Below are 17439 nucleotides of genomic sequence, written 5' to 3'. Positions count from 1 at the left end.
ATATTTATGGCATTACAGTTCAGAATAAGTGTGGATTGGAGGTTAAGTGAATAAGTGCCAGTCTTAAAGCACAAATGTCCAGGTTCGCCTGTCCTAGGATATTTTTTGTCGCTTGTTACCTCTGGCAATGATTGTTAATAGGGAAAAATGACACAGTAAACATTAAATTGTAGGTCCTCCTACAACTGCCTAGGTAGGTTAGTTGCCAGGTTGGAGGAAGACAAGGGTGATACCAGTTGAAATAGGACCATGCTTAATAAAGCACTGCAGTGTACAAACCAACATTTGAGTTGAGGACAACTTTGGCTTAATTTTAAAGAATGTAGTGACTGCAGTGTACAATAAAAATACTCAACATTTATTTGAGGTATGCCACTAGTTTTGTGCACCAATTTCATCTTTCACTAACTACATAAGTGATCAATGTTTTGTCTGTAATAAAAAGATAGCCTCAATTTTCTCTTCTTATAGAGGCCTTGAGGCAGTTCTCACAAATGACACTGATGTAACTTGTAGTTGTTTGAGAGTGAATTCTTACAGGGCTCTAAAAGTGCAGTTCAGAAGGATAAACCAGCATTTGTTCTTTTCTGTGGCTTAGTTCCATAAAAGATCAGTTGTATCACAAGAAACAAGAGAAGATGAGTGCCTTTCAGCTGCAGCAGATACTGGACAATTCACAGAAAAACAAAAAGATACTATGAATCTGCAAACCGTTCGAGCATAAAAAATGTTATATGAAGATAGTGTAAGATAGCAATGCAGTGACCATGAGAGGTGCCTTCTGAACCAACAGCCAATACAGTGAATTATAGTAAGTATAACACACTTGACACGTACACTGCCATGAAGAAGAGCAGGACAAGAACACAACTATAAGAATTTTAGGCACTGTATGAGAAAATGATAAAGATGAGAGTGCTCACCAGTCCATGGACTTGACTTTCCACCTACAGACTCAATTTCGATTGTTGTTCACAGTCGCAGATGACCCGCTTAACAACCTCAGACTTCTACTTGGAACCACTGACCTCCACAACCATGCCACCATGTCATTACAATAATGCATAAACTGAAATGCCCCATTCATGCATGTAAATTTGTAAGCACACAGAATATTGAAGTTTTCTTAATACATTTGCAACAATTTTGCATAACATTAACAGTACTTTCATCTTATGACCATTACAATTATGATTTACAAATAACAGATAATAATCCCACAATATAAATGCTACTTTATCTTTTATACACCGAACTTTTCACTGTAAGTCAGAACCTGGAGCTTCAGCCCACTAAACAGAAAAATTATGTACATATCTACCAGCCCGGAATAATTAAATACCTTGGGTCCGATTACATACCCTGGGTTTGACTACAGCGGGAGCAAGATTATCAAAACGTGCAGTATCAGAAGCTGGTTCCTCTAGTTCCTAAAACAAAGATTTTGTATCAGTGTATCATCCTGCACACATTAAGGAAGGTAATTTATTGGTCCTATGTATTACATTTTAACTTGGATTTTTGTTACTAACTTTTCTTCAGTAATCCACATATTAATTTTTAAACTGTTTGAAAGAAGTCACTGTCTGCTGCTGTAGTCAAGTCTTCTTTGCAGTGTGCTATTGACCAACTTGTACTAATGTGTCACTTTCCAGCAGATTGGTCCAATACAAATTACAATAAATATTTGACAACTAGAAGTGTACAATGACTTCTTTCAAATAATTTATTACATATGTGGAAACATATGTCACGAAAATAACTTTTATATGACACCTGCACTGAAATGCGCAAGTGTGTGTGTGTGTGTGTGTGTGTGTGTGTGTGTGTGTGTGTGTGTGTGTGATTTGACAACTAGAAGTGTACAATGACTTCTTTCAAATAATTTATTACATATGTGGAAACATATGTCACGAAAATAACTTTTATATGACACCTGCACTGAAATGCGCAAGTTTGTTTGTGTGTGTGTGTGTGTGTGTGTGTGTGTGTGTGTGTGTTTTGGGAAACCAAGTATTAGTTACTTTTAGTTAAGAAAAGCTCAGATCTACATGAAACAATGACTTTTAAAAAAAGCGTGGTGTTTTTAATAATCAAGAAATGTGAAATAATTGTTTTGTTAAATTATATCACAATTATTTTATGTTATGGTAACTTCATATTTACCCAATTTATTGCTTCAAACATGCTGACATCAAGTGGATCTCCAACAAGATTGCCTTCTAAATGGGTGAGTGAGTGGCATGTAGCCATTGCTGTTACTAAGTGGCATTTGTAAGGAAGCTTTTTAATATCAAGAACTGGTTCCACTTCAAATTTTGCATCATTCGAAGGTAAAACACCCCACATATCCAAACCATCTTCTGTCAGGGTTCCTGTCTGAAAATACAAGTTATATTATCAAATTTCAACATAACACACATTAGAAACATGCTGAGAAATCTTGACACATTATGAAGTACAGAGACTTCACCACATAATCAAAGCAATTTTCTGTAACTAACAGGAAATAGAAACACACAACTACAGACAAAGAAGATCGATAAAGAACACCCTATTAAACAAATATTCGGAACAATTTTCACAACAAGAACTGTGCAAACACAGTCCACTTCCTGGTAAAGACCACCATCTTAAAGTCAAATTTTCACTTCTGTACTAACCAACATGTTTTCAGATCTGTATTTAGGCTGTTGCCTCCTTTTCATGCCACTTTTTCCTCCACTGCATGTGATACACACTTGTTTTGGCGCTATTTCTAAATACAGTACATTCTCAACCTGTCCACGTATGTTTTCACTATGAAAATTACAATGCCAACTCAATTCAGTAAATTCCTCATCCGAAACAATCTGTATCAAAAGTTACCAACCAAACACTAAGGAAGTTTGAGGATAAGTTGCGTAGTTCTCAACCTGACACAGAGATGAAATTTTGTTTGGTAAACTGCAGTAACATTAATTAAATGTTGGCTTGATTTGCATGGTTTGAATTGCATTGCTTTTCAAAGTAGTGATGTTGTATCTGTTTTGTTCAAACTGTTAAACTGGAATATTGTGATATCCTACAAATTTTTGTTTTTTACTGTGTAGTACCAACAGAAATTCATCTAAACCAGTTATCCTTTTCATAATATTGTTACATTACATCCTGGATTTTCCATGACGATAATTTCACAGCAAAGATAGGACTTTCTGAAAAGAATCTAGCTTACCCTCTACATCATTTTACTGTTAAGGGTGAAACATGAGCCCACCATTTCATACTAGCAAGGCACAGCAGTCAAAGCACTGGGTGAAAGAAGGTGGCTTTGCACTGAAATAGGCAAAATAGATTTTGATAAAAGGAGTATCATCATGAGACAGGTCACAACTATATATTTAAAAAGATTGTCAAAAATTATTACTAATTTCCATCATTTACGGCCATTTTCAGGTTTATTAAATCACAGGTTCAGAAAAGTATTACTTAAAAAATCAGTTTATTGGGTGCCTAAAAAAATTATAAGTTTTCACAACCTGTGATTAATCAGATTTGAATATGATCATTAAGTGACTGAAACAAGTAGTTATTTGTGACGATCTGCAACTGAGAATGTTAAAATAAATATAAAAACATAGATTTCATTTGCTAAAAAGGTTAGAGCCAATCTTCTTCTTCTTCTTCTTCTTCTTCTTCGGAATGCTAAATACATTCATGTTAACAAATACTTTTAAAAGGGTGAACTAATGTTATAGTCATCATCTTTTTGTCTGAGGGTCTGTCTCAGTGAATAAATAAAATTAGTGCTGGAGGAAATTATATATGTCATGATGATCTTGGTTGTTGTCTAATGTTTGTGGCCTAAGTCCGGAGTATCCCACTCAATTCCTCAATGTTTATCCGCCTTGTAGAGACTGCTGCCAGTTACTAACTCCCGGCTGATTTGACATTCAACTATTCCCAGCCATGTCATAAATCCTCCTATCTCTTCTCTTACTATCTGCCATATTAGCAGCATGAGATCCCGATGGCCTTTCAAGAATGCCATTAGTACGACATCTGGCAGTCCGTTGAAAGTCTTCTACATAGTCTTCTAGGGCACTGCCTCCATATATTGGCACCACTTTTACTCCACTGCCATGATGACATCCTTCAAAATGTGTGTTTTATAGACTTCCTCTGCCATGACCTTCATTAGGTATGAAACTCTGATGGGTTTCCTCATATTTGGGTTCACTGTATGACAACAATGAAAAGAAAAAATTCAAACCACAGTATATGATTGTGTTGTTTCCTGCTTATGTTGGGCTCATTTTCCAGTTCATTCCATTATGCTGACTTCTGCTGGTTGTCACAAATGTTTTCTTAATTTCAACCCAAAATGTTTCTCTCACACTGGGTTCTAACAATTGCTGGGACATGCCATCCATGTAAAGGCAGATACTGTAAAGCTACTGTATTAGTGACACAGTCAAATCCCTTTAGTCATTTTGTTGGATCTTGGTCAGCATCTCCCAGAAACACTACTGGATGGTGCATTTGAGTCACTGATGCTTTTATATTCACGGATACCTTTACAATGCCAACGGAAGGAGGAATTTACTATTTATACGCAGGTTCCTGTCAATGAAGGCAATGACTTTTGTGTTTCCTTATTGGGGCCACACTGATGATGATATGCCAGATACCTGGAATCTACACCAAACTAAGTGACATAGAATCTGAAACCAAGTATCAGTTCCGACAGTAGGGTCAAAAAAGAACTAACTCTTTACACAGAAAGCATGTTTCTTGAGTACATATGAAAATACACACGGAACGGAATCACCTACTTCATCGAAAAGTGCTCCTGTTTACACACACGCACATGCACATGCGCACACAAAATGTTCATATTAGGCTGCAGCTGGATCAATTCCTTAAACACTATGCTATTGATGCATGTTTAAAATCATGAGCAGCTGACTTAGAGGCATTATCTAGAAGCTTATAGTAGTACCCAATTTTGCCCTGAAGATGCTGGTGATGTACTGCTGTATTTGCTACACAAAACAATTATTTACTACCACTCATCCGCTGTCCATGACTCACAGAGATTGGCTAGAAGTGGGACAAGGCATGCACATCTTACCTGAAAGTATCCCTTAACTGCGCAATAGAACTGTAAATAGGTGACCTAGGTATCCACAAACACACCCTTTTGTATGTGGAGTATTCCTAAAACTATTTTGACAAAACTCAGAACAATGAGATGGAACATTGACTTACAGATGGTCAGATCACATATGGCATGCTATATATAAACAAAATGATACCATTTACTAGACAGTACGTTCCTGTATTATTTGTTAGTCATGAGACTACATCAGAGATACAAGGGACTCCATCTCATCAAATATAAACATCCCCCACAAAAAACTCCTCTACCTACAATGTGAACACTGCCCTTTTACCTATCAGAATGCATTGCCTTTTGTGGGTTTCAACATACTTGTACTCTGAAATGGCTGTGTACCAATATACCGGGTGATCAAAAAGTCAGTATAAATTTGAAAACTGAATAAATCACGGAATAATGTAGATAGAGAGGTACAAATTGACACACATGCTTGGAATGACATGGGGTTTTATCAGAACCAAAAAAATACAAAAGTTCAAAAAAGTCCGACAGATGGCACTTCATCTGATCAAAATAGCAATAATTAGCATAACAAAGTAAGACAAAACAAAGATGATGTTCTTTACAGGAAATGCTCAATATGTCAACCATCATTCCTCAACAATACCTGTAGTCGAGGAATAATGTTGTGAACAGCACTGTAAAGCATGTACGAAGTTATGGTGAGGCATTGGTGTCAGGTGTTGTCTTTCAGCATCCCTAGAGATGTCCATCAATCACGATACACTTGCGACTTCAGGTAACCCCAAAGCCAATAATCACATGGACTGAGATCTGGGGACCTGGGATGCCAAGCATGACGAAAGTGGCAGCTGAGCACACGATCATCACCAAACGATGTGCGCAAGAGATCTATCACGCGTCTAGCAATATGGGGTGAAGCGCCATCCTGCATAAACATTGTACGTTCCAGCAGGTGTTTATTAGCCAGGCTGGGGATGATGCGATTCTGTAACACATCGGCGTACCTCTCACCCGTCACGGTAGCAGTTACAAAACCAGAATCACGCATTTCCTCTAAGAAAAAAGGCCCGATAACGGTAGATGTGGTAAATCCAACATATACCGTGACTTTCTCATCGTGCAATGGAGTTTCCACGACAGTTCTAGGATTTTCGGTAGCCCAAATTCTGCAGTTGTGGGCGTTGACAGACCCTTGGAGCGTGAAAATGAGCTTCGTCGGTCCACAACACGTTACTCAACCGATCGTCATCTTCCGCCATCTTTTGAAATGCCCACATCACAAATGCCCTCCGCTTCACTAAATTGCCAGGTAACAGTTCATGATGCCGATGGATTTTGTACGGATAGCATCAGAGGGTATGCCTCAGTGCCAACCAAACAGTGTATGGAATGCCGGTGCGACGTGCGACTGCACGAGTGATGACTTCCCCGTGCACAGACGAACCCGCTGCAGTCTCCATTTCTTCCTGAACTGTCCCAGCAGCATTATGGCTTGTGCTTGGCCGGCCACTACGGGGTCTATCGTCTAAACAACTCGTAGCTTCGAACTTCGAAATCATTCTCACCACAGCTGCATTTGTCAACGGACCTTCACCTATTTGAATCCCTTTCCTATGGCGATACGATCGTAATGCTGAACAAGCACACTCACCATTCTGAGAATACGGCTTCACTAAAAGCGCCTTTTCAGGCAACGTCAACATGCTGCGACTGCTAGCGCATCTGATTCTCTCTCTCTCATTACAGCTCCTTTTATACATGATTGTCAGGCGCAGTCACTGATGTTTTGCTGTCCAGCACCATCTGTCGGACATTTTGTGAACTTCGTTTTTTTTTTGTTCTAATAAAACCCCATGTCATTCCAAGCATGTGTGTCAATTTTTACCTCTGTATCTACATTATTCGGTGGTTTATTAAGTTTCCAAATTTATACTGACTTTTTGATCACCCGGTATACTGTAAATCATCAGCATGAGCAACCTTTTGCCATACGTCAAGCACACAATGACAGTGTTCTTGTTTCCATGCTAAACCTTGTGCTTTGTGACATGCAGTAAGTTGAGATACATGTGGGGAGCTGTGGTTTAGTAAGTACTGGACCTTATCATCAACAGGCTGTTGCTCACAGTAGTAAATTCTTCTGGTAGAGGTGGTGCTCCAGTAATCAACATACTCTTTTTACAGTCCTAAGGTGGTGACGTGCGAAAAACTACATGCCTGCCTGAATTTTCAGATACAGAGTCCCATGCATCAGGCACCCACAATCATCAGGAGATCAAATGTTCTGCTATCATTTCTTTTCCACCTACTGCCAGTTCCAGACTAACCAGTTCCAGCTATTTTTCATTCCACTGCTAATGAGTGTATAGTCAAGTACGAATACTGTCGAGTATTAATATGTCAAAAAAGTCTTAATTAGACAAATAACCTCAAGTCTGTTGACTAGACACACATTATGGACATTTAGCAATAGTCTATTACCTATGATGGAAACCCAGTTCTAAGCAAAGAAGGGAAAGCAGAAAGGTGGAAGGAGTATATAGAGGGTGTGTACAAGAGCGATGTACTTGAGGACAATATTATGGAAATGGAAGAGGATGTAGATGAAGATGAAATGGGAGATATGATACTGTGTGAAGAGTTTGACAGAGCACTGAAAAACCCGAGTCGAAACAGGCCCCCGGAGTAGATAACATTCCATTAGAACTACTGACAGCCTTGGGAGACCCAGTCCTGACAAAACTCTACCATCTGGTGAGAAAGATGTATGAGACTGGCGAAATACCCTCAGACTTCAAGAAGAATATAATAATTCCAATCCCAAAGAAAACAGGTGTTGACAGATGTGAAAATTATCGAACTATCAGTTTAATAAGCCACAGCTGCAAAATACTAACGCGAATTCTTTACAGACGAATGGAAAAACTGATACGGGGAAGATCAGTTTGGATTTCGTAGAAACGTTGGAACACGTGAAGCAATACTGACCTTACGATTTATCTTGGAAGAAAGATTAAGGAAAGGCAATCCTACATTTCTAGCATTTGTAGACTTAGAGAAAGCTTTTGACAATGTTGATTGGAATATTCTCTTTCAAATTCTGAAGGTGGCAGGAGTAAAATACAGGGAGCGAAAGGCTATTTACAATTTGTACAGAAACCAGATGGCAGTCGAGGGGTATGAAAGGGAAGCAGTGGTTGGGAAGGGAGTGAGACAGGGTTGTAGCCTATCCCCGATGTTATTCAATCTGTATATTGAGCAAGCAGTAAAGGAAACAAAAGAAAAGTTCAGAGTAGGAATTAAAATCCATGGAGAAGAAATAAAAACTTTGAGGTTTGCCGATGACATTGTAATTCTGTCAGAGACAGCAAAGGACCTAGAAAAGCAGTTGAATGGAATGGACATTGTCTTGAAAGGAGGATATAAGATGAACAGCAACAAAAGCAAAACGAGGATAATGGAATGTAGTCGAATTAAGTCAGATGATGTTGAGGGAATTAGATTAGGAAATGAGACACTTGAAGTAGTAAAGGAGTTTTGCTATTTGGGGAGCAAAATAACTGATGATGGTCGAAGTAGAGAGGATATAAAATGTAGACTGGCAATGGCAAGGAAAGCGTTTCTGAAGAAGAGAAATTTGTTAACATTGAGTATAGATTTAAGTGTCAGGAAGTCATTTCTGAAAGTATTTGTATGGAGTGTAGCCATGTATGGAAGTGCAACATGGACGGTTAATAGTTTGGACAAGAAGAGAATAGAAGCTTTTGAAATGTGGTGCTACAGAAGAATGCTGAATATTAGATGGGTAGATCACATAACTAATGAGGAAGTATTGAATAGGATTGGGGAGAAGAGAAGTTTGTGGCACAACTTGACTAGAAGAAGGGATCGGTTGGTAGGACATGTTCTGAGGCATCAAGGGATCACCAATTTAGTATTGGAGGGCAGCATGGAGGGTAAAAATCGTAGGGGGAGACCAAGAGATGAATACACTAAGCAGATTCAGAAGGATGTAGGCTGCAGTAGGTACTGGGAGATGAAGAAGCTTGCACAGGATAGAGCAGCATGGAGAGCTACATCAAGCCAGTCTCAGGACTGAAGAAAACAACAACTATTACGTATAAAAATAATTACTGTTTGAGAGGCAATTATGCTGTAACTAACGGCATGTCATCCTGTGTACTACAATCTGTGGCCCACTTATCAAATGTTAATCTTCGAAAGGTTGTTAAATAACAATAGGTCATCTATCATAATGAATTCCTTTAGCAATGAATAAATAAACATTGTAGAAAAATGGAAAGTACAAGATCTAATAATAACAACATGAAAATGATAGTTTCCTATATTGCTATTCACCACATAGAGGATGTGTTGAGCTGATGCAGTTAAAAGACTGCTAAACATTTAAGCTTTTGGACAAAAAATCCTCCTTCCAAAACAGAAAAAAACATCAACACAATATAACACACCCACACCCACACCCACACACACACACACACACACACACACACACACACACACACACACACCAGCGCGCACAGAACCGTGTGTGTGTGTGTGTGTGTGTGTGTGTGTGTGTGTGTGTGTGTTCTATTTCAGAAGAAGGACTTTACTGTGCAAAAGTTCATATGTTTAGCAGTCTTCTAATTGTGCATGTTTGCAACTCAGTGAACCCTCTAAGTAGTGAGTAGCCTTTTCATACCATTGCAGTTTAGAAAAGACACACTTACTAAATTATGATAGCTGTTTTTATTGATGGTGATAACACCTATTGCAAGATGAATGGAAGTTTAGGTTCAATGTCCTGTTGAAGGTGGAAATTTGCCTTGTCATTTTGCAAATGAGCTATCACAGCATTTAACTTACACAATTTGGGGAAACCATGGATAAAACATATCTGGATGATTGGAAAGGTATTTGAGCCTTGTCGTCCCCATTGTGAGTACATTGCCCTATGCAATACGTCACCTTGCTCTCTACTTTCATTAAACTATCAAAGTTATACTGCTAATGAGAATCAAATAGTTTCATCACATTCATGCAACCAACAGTCACTGTTCACAATTTTTACATTCAACTGTGATCTGTGCCAATTTTAACCTCAGTTTTTCTGGAAGTAATGGTTATCTTGGGATTTTTGCAATTAGCTTTATAGCAACGTAAAATTCAAAAACAAACTGAAAAAGTTTATACTTGATAACTCCTCCTATCCCATAGAAGAATTTGTATAACTGCAATGTGTAACAAGTGGTGGGTAGGAATTACTGACTTCTGTATGTTAAAAAAATTCTTATAAATGTTCAACATGTACCCATACTTATAAATTAATTTGTGATGTTAATGTAAAATAACTTGTTCCACATCATTATGATTTATCATGCAAAATGATCCACAGGACATGAAACTAACTAACTGATAAAGGTTTTTTTCAGTAAGTGGTGCTCCATAGCTTGTAAGAGTTCACTGAAATTCGTACTGAACCACCAACAGCTGCTATAATAAATAACTTTATTTGTGCAATGAGTTTCAACTGTGACACATCACCACCATTATAAAATTCTGTATGAACTTAGTATTTATGTATGGTTGCAGCCACAATGTCTAAAAATTTACAACCTGATGCAACACACATGAAAATTTTAACCTTGACTGGGAATTATAGAGCTGCTCTAGTGTGATGTACTGAGTCATGACATAGCAGAAAAATTTCTGATGATTTGTGTACAATATTCCAAGAATAATGATGGTGATGTTATACACCTGTATCCAGTGCCAAGATTACAAAGGTATTTTTTGGATGTTAAGTTTCTAGCCGAACAAAAATATCGAGAAGATAAACCTTTTTTCCATGTGAGAATGATCAGTTGCAGTTGACAGTGGTTGCAAAAATAAAGTGATTCATCATAGGAGCTGTTGTTGGTGTAATGTGTGTGATGAATAAATCAATAGAAGACTCATATGCAAAAAACTAAAGGCAGCTGATTGTACATACTTTCAATGAAATAATTTCACAATGGAAGATTACGATATGGAAATTAGAGCTCCAACTACATTACAGTGTTTTGCATTTATAAAATTATATGATCTGAGGCCAAAAATAGTATTGCATCATACAAAATAAAATAGAAGAACAAAATTTTTATAGAGGTGTTTGAGTCTCCTTAACTTTTATTGTATTATAAATAACTATCTTTATATGATTATTTTACATGCTTATTTATTTCAGCTTTTAGACTTTCAAGCCTACAGTTTTGTTGTTAGGTGTCTCAATAATAAAATAAAATAAACATTTAATTTGTCTGAAGAATTCTTTCTTGATCTTTCGTATTTCGTTTCTCCACTTTTCTGGCACATTCTTTAATTTCGTTGTCAAAATATTATCAGCAATGAAACTGAACACACTTGAATATTTAAGAAACACAGACTACAGGAAGGAATAATACAGCCCCTAATATTATACAGTAAAACTACAACTCCAATGACAAAACTGTCTAGGTTATTCCAGGATATTTTCTAAGTATTTTGGTGTAAGGGACTTAGGCTGTCTGGTGGCCCATTACAGAGTAATATGTAACTATGATTTATTCGATTTGTTACCAGAATTATTTTTGTTTTTGCGAAAATATTTTCACACCACTGAAAAAGCAAACACCAACACAGATATACCTCCGCCACGCACCGTATGGTGGATTGCGGAGTATGTATGTAGATGTAGATAACAAAAAGATCTGGTTATTCGTAAGCACCAATGTAACCACACAAAAATGCTGTGTTGTTGCTGTCATAGGTGTGGGAACAGCTCAGTACTGCGCGGTCATGCCACTTTTCCATTCCATTCAGTGAACCAATACACGAGACACACATTGGCTGATTCTTCATCAGTAAACCTATCCATACTGCCATTTATCACTGTTAATGCACAACTAACGTTGTCAGGAAAACAAACATGAGACAGGACTGAGCAGTATTGAATGCAGGCTCTGTGAATGACTGGAACAAGTTTGTTTCCAAACAAGACACACAGTGCATAATGTCAACATCTGCACAGTCGTGCAGATATTTTCAATGCAATACTGGTATACGGGGTAAGAAATCAAACAAAATGTAATTAATCTGTAATGAGCCACCAGAGACCACGGGTCCCTTATATCAAAATACTTGGAAAAAATCCGTGAAGAATCTCTAAAATTTTGTGGTGGAGTTCTGGTTCATCATGTACATTGAAAAAAAATTAACTGGTATGAAACTTTACACTGTGTATCCAGCACTATCTATTGATTCTTTACAATGCAGCAGCACTACTGATACTGCACAACCACAGATATTCATGCAGCCCTTGGATATCACTCACCAGGAGGCAGCATGCCACCATGTGGGAAAAAGGCAAAGATTTCATAGAGCATGATCAACCATTGTGTACCACAGATAAAAGACATGCAGCACAGCATACCAGCCACTTGTGTTGCTATGCTTGCTCACTGCCTGCCTCTGAGATTGCTTTAACAATGACAAAGACTGCTACACTGCTCCAGCTTTACTCACAAACTCTATTTGGATTAATGGCGATTGTGCTACTGACAAATCTAGGCTACAAACAGGTTTTCAACGAGAACAGATTCTCCTGACTCTGCTGAGTGACAATCAGCAGTAGCCGACCGAGACAGACACAAAAACAGGGAAGTAACCGATATTGTGTCATTTACGAGTTCCTAACAATGAGCGAATTTTATTGCATCATCTGTGTGCTTTAATAGTGTAGTTTCTTGAGTTTCTGCGTGTAAATTTAATATCCAATAGCCACAGTTATCACGTTTTCGTCTGTGTCGGAAAGTAAATCAATTTTGTGACATATTACAAGTTCCTAATCAGGGGCAAATTATTTAGTTTCACCTGAGTGCTTTGGTAGTTAGATTTTAGAATATCTGCGTATTACTAGACACAGTTTGTGCATTTCCATCAGGGTCTAGAGTTTTGCATCACGTGCCGACAGTCCATTTATCTGCATAGTTTAGTTTTACACGGTCTTTAGTATGGACAGGGACTGCGAGTGTTGTGTGCGGATGCGAGCCGAGTTGGTGACACTTCGCTCTCAGCTTCAGGCTGTGATGGCTTCGGTTACACAGCTTGAGGCTGCAGTGGATGGGCACCACTGTTGTGGGCCGGCTGTGGGGATCCAACGGACGTCCAGCACGTCAGAGGCCTCCGATCGGTCCCCACTGGTGGCCAACCCAGTTACTGCTTGCACTGAGGCTGACCCTTCACCTGTGGTAGAGTGGGAGGTCACCCCGGGGCAAAGCAGGCGGCGAAAGACTTACCAGGCAGCCGCATGTAAGACCTCCCTGGTTTGTCTGACAAACAGGTTCCAGGTGCTGTCTGTGACTGACACAGTCGGTGAGCCAGATGCTGTCACCTGTCCTGTTTCAGAGGAAGCCACTCAGCCTGCAAGATCTGTGCAATCGCAGAGGGTGGGATTATTGGTAGTTGGGAACTCCTTAGGGACTTGGCTGACAAGAAGGGTAAGAAAACCAATGTGCACTCTGTGTGCATACCGGGTGGAGTCATTCCAGATGTGGAAAGGGTCCTCCCGGATGCCATGAACAGCACAGGGTGCAGCCAACTGCAGGTGGTTGCCCCCGTCAGTACCAATGATGTGTGTCACTTTGGATCAGAAGAGATTTCTCTGGTTTCGAGCGGCTAACAGAAGTGGTAAAGGCTGCCAGTCTTGCTTGCAAGATGAAAGCAGAGCTGACCATTTGCAGCATAGTCAACAGGTCTGGTTGCGGACCTCTGGTACAGAGCTGAGTGGAGGGTCTGAATCAGAGGCTCAGACGATTCTGTGACCATGCAGGCTGCAGATTCGTCGACTTGCGCCAAAGGGTGGTTGGGTTTCACGTTCTGCTGAATAGGTCAGGTGTCCACTACACGCAGGAGGTGGTTACACGGGTAGCAGGGGCTGTGTGGCATGGACTGGGTGGTTTTTTAGGTTAGAGGGCCTCGGGAAAACACAAGAAGGGCTTCAGTCACAAAGGGTGCAGGCTAAACACAAGAAGAATGTAGATACAGGAACCATTGGTATAAGAGTTGTAAATTGTCGTAGCTGTATTGGGAAAGTGCCAGAGCGCCAAGCGCTAATAGAAAGCACTGATGCTCAAATCGTTATAGGCACTGAAAGTTGGCTAAAGCCAGATATAAGCTCAGCTGAAATTTTTGCGAAGAACCTAACGGTGTTCTGAAAGGATAGGCTAAACACGGTTGGCGGTGGCGTGTTTGTTGGTGTCAGAAGTAGTTTACCTTGTTGCCAAATTGAAGTAGAAACTTCCTGTGAGTTAGTATGGGCAGAGGTCATTGTTGGCAACTGGAATAAAATAATAATTGGATCCTTTCTGACCTCCCAATTCAGATGATACAGTTGCTGAAAGGCTCAAAGAAAACTTGAGTTTGATTTCAAACACCTACCCGACTCATATGATATTTGGTGGTGTCTTTAATTTACCCTCAATATGTTGGCAAAAATACATGTTTAATTCTGGAGGTACACATAAAATATCATCCGAAATTGTGCTAAACGCATTCTCTGAAAATTATTTTAAGCAGTTAGTTCATGAGCCCATGCGAATAGTAAACGGTTGTGAAAACACACTTGACCTCTTAGCAACAAATAATTCTGAGTTAATAATGAGCATCAAAACTGATTCAGGGATTAGTGAACATAGGGCTGTCGTAGCAAGACTGAATATTGTAATCCCCAAATCCTTGAAAAATAAGGGAAAATATACCTATTCAAAAAAGCTTATAAAAATTCACTTGATGCCTTCCTGAGAGAGAATCTCCACTCATTCCAAATTAATAATATAAGTGTAGACCAAATGTGGCTTATATTCAAAGAAATAGTATCGGCAGCAATTGAGAGATTTATACCAAATAAATTAACAAACGACGGAGCTGATCCTCCTTGGTACACAAAACGGGTTAGAACACTATTTCAGAAACAACGAAACAAACATGCCAAATTTAAACAGACGCAAAATCCCCAAGATTGGCGATCTTTTACAGAAACTCTAAATTTAGCGTGGACTTCAATGCGAGATGCCTATAACAGTTTCCACAATGAAACTTTGTCTCGAAACCTGGCAGAAAATCCAAAGAGATTCTGGTCGTATGTGAAGCATGTTAGCAGCAAGAAACAATCAATGCCTTCTCTGCATGATAGAAATGGAGATATTATTGAAGACAAAGCTGCCAAAGCAGAGTTACAAAACACAGCCTTCTGAAATACCTTCACAAAAGAAGATGAAGTAAATATTCCAGAATTCGAATCGAGGACAGCTGCCAACATGAGTAACGTAGAAGTAACTATCCTTGGAGTAGTGAAGCAACTTGAATCACTTAATAAAAGCAAGTCTTGGCCCAGACTGTATACCAATTAGGTTCCTTTAGGAGTATGCTGATGCAGTAGCCCCATACTTAACAATAATATACAACTGTTCGCTCGACAAAAGATCCGTACCCAAAGACTGGAAAGTTGCACAGGTCACACCAATATTCAAGAAAGGTAGTAGGAGTAATCCACTAAATTACAGGCCCATATCATTAATGTAGATATGCAGCAGGATTCTAGAACATATATTGTGTTTGAACATTATGAATTACCTAGAAGAAAATGGTCTATTGACACACAGTCAACACGAGTTTAGAAAGCATCGTTCCTGTGAAACACAACTAGCTCTTTATTCACATGAAGTGTTGAGTGTTATTGACAAGGGATTTCAGATTGATTCCATATTTATGGATTTCTGGAAGGCTTTTGACACTGTACCACACAAGCAGTTCATAATGAAATTGCGTGCTTATGGAATATTGTCTCAGTTATGTGACTGGATTTGTGATTTCCTGTCAGAGAGGTCACAGTTTGTAGTAATTGACGGAAAGTCATTGAGTAAAACAGAAGTGATTTCTGGCATTCCCCAAGGTAGTGTTATAGGCCTTTTGCTGCTGCTTAACGATAAATGATTTTGGAGACAATCTGAGCAGCCGTCTTTGGTTGTTTGCAGATGACACTGTCCTTTATCGACAAATAAAAAAAATCACCACGATCAAAACAAACTGCAAAACAATTTAGAAAAGATATCTGAATGGCGCGAAAAGTGGCAATTGACCATAAATACCGAAAAGTATGAGGTCATCCACATGAGTGCTAAAAGGAATTTGTTAAAGTTCGGTTACATGATAAATCATGTCTAATCTAAAAGCCATAAATTGAACTAAATTCCTAGGTATTACAATTACGAACAACTTAAACTGGAAGGAACACACAGAAAATGTTGTGGGGAAGGCTAACCAAAGACTGCATTTTATTGGCAGGACACTTAGAAAATGTAACAGACCTACTAAGGAGACTGCCTACACTACGCTTGTCCATCCTCTTTTAGACTACTACTACTGCGCTGTGTGGGATCCGTACCAGGTAGGACTGATGGACTACATCGAAAAGTTCAAAGAAAGGCTGTACATTTTGTATTATCACAAAATATGGGTGAGAGTGTCACAGAAACGATACAGGATTTGGGCTGGAAATCATTAAAAGAAAGGCTTTTTCGTTGCGACAGAATCTTCTCACAAAATTCCAGTCACCAACCTTCTCCTCCGAATGCGAAAATATTTTGTTGACACTGACCTACATAGGGAGGAATGACCACCATGATAAAATAAGGGAAATCAGAGCTCGCACAGAAAGATACAGGTCTTCATTCTTTCCATGCGCTATACGAGATTGGAATAATAGAAAATTGTGAAGGTGGTTTGATGAACCCTCTGCCAGGCACTTGAATGTGATTTGCACAGTATCCATGTAGATGTGGATGTAGATGTCGATGCACATGTAGTGATCAGTCTTATAAATTATTTGTATTTTGCACTTTTGCAGTAACATAGGGCTGTAAGCCAACTTCAAAGTACTGATATTGCTAATTCTTAAAGTTCAAGATGCAGTATATTCTTCACACAAAAAAACAAACACACACACACACACACACACACACACACACACACACACACACACACACACAAAATATGTTGAATGTTTTTGGTACTCTTCTTAGGTTATGTAACTTTACTACTCCGTGAGTTAGGAGACAAATAATCCAAATATGAAACAATGAGTCAATTATCAGAGTAATAACAAAAATATCACAATAAGAAATTCCTGTGGAAAAACAGACAGAATTTATCAGCTATTGTGTAATCACTGTTTACCAATCTAGAATGAGATGGTTATATCAAGTTGTTCATGAACAATGCTGGCCACACACACA

General features: G+C 38.8%; 1 protein-coding gene across 1 annotated transcript in view; it reads right to left on the bottom strand.

Annotated features, from left to right (window-relative positions):
• Positions 1-17439, bottom strand: part of LOC126183646 (polyamine-transporting ATPase 13A3-like) — a 265104-nt gene that overhangs the window by 92383 nt on the left and 155282 nt on the right. Inside the window, exons 9-10 of the mRNA XM_049925790.1 lie at positions 2167-2379; positions 1362-1430 (exon numbers count right to left, since the gene is read on the bottom strand). Of these exons, the coding sequence (XP_049781747.1) occupies positions 1362-1430; positions 2167-2379 (282 nt within the window). The remainder of the gene's footprint in view (positions 1-1361; positions 1431-2166; positions 2380-17439) is intronic.

This window comes from Schistocerca cancellata, chromosome 4 (genome assembly GCF_023864275.1).
Source record: "Schistocerca cancellata isolate TAMUIC-IGC-003103 chromosome 4, iqSchCanc2.1, whole genome shotgun sequence".
In the NCBI taxonomy this organism is placed as follows: Eukaryota; Metazoa; Arthropoda; class Insecta; order Orthoptera; family Acrididae; genus Schistocerca; species Schistocerca cancellata.
Note: the sequence above shows the minus strand (reverse complement) of the source record. Positions and strands in the feature narration are given on the sequence as shown.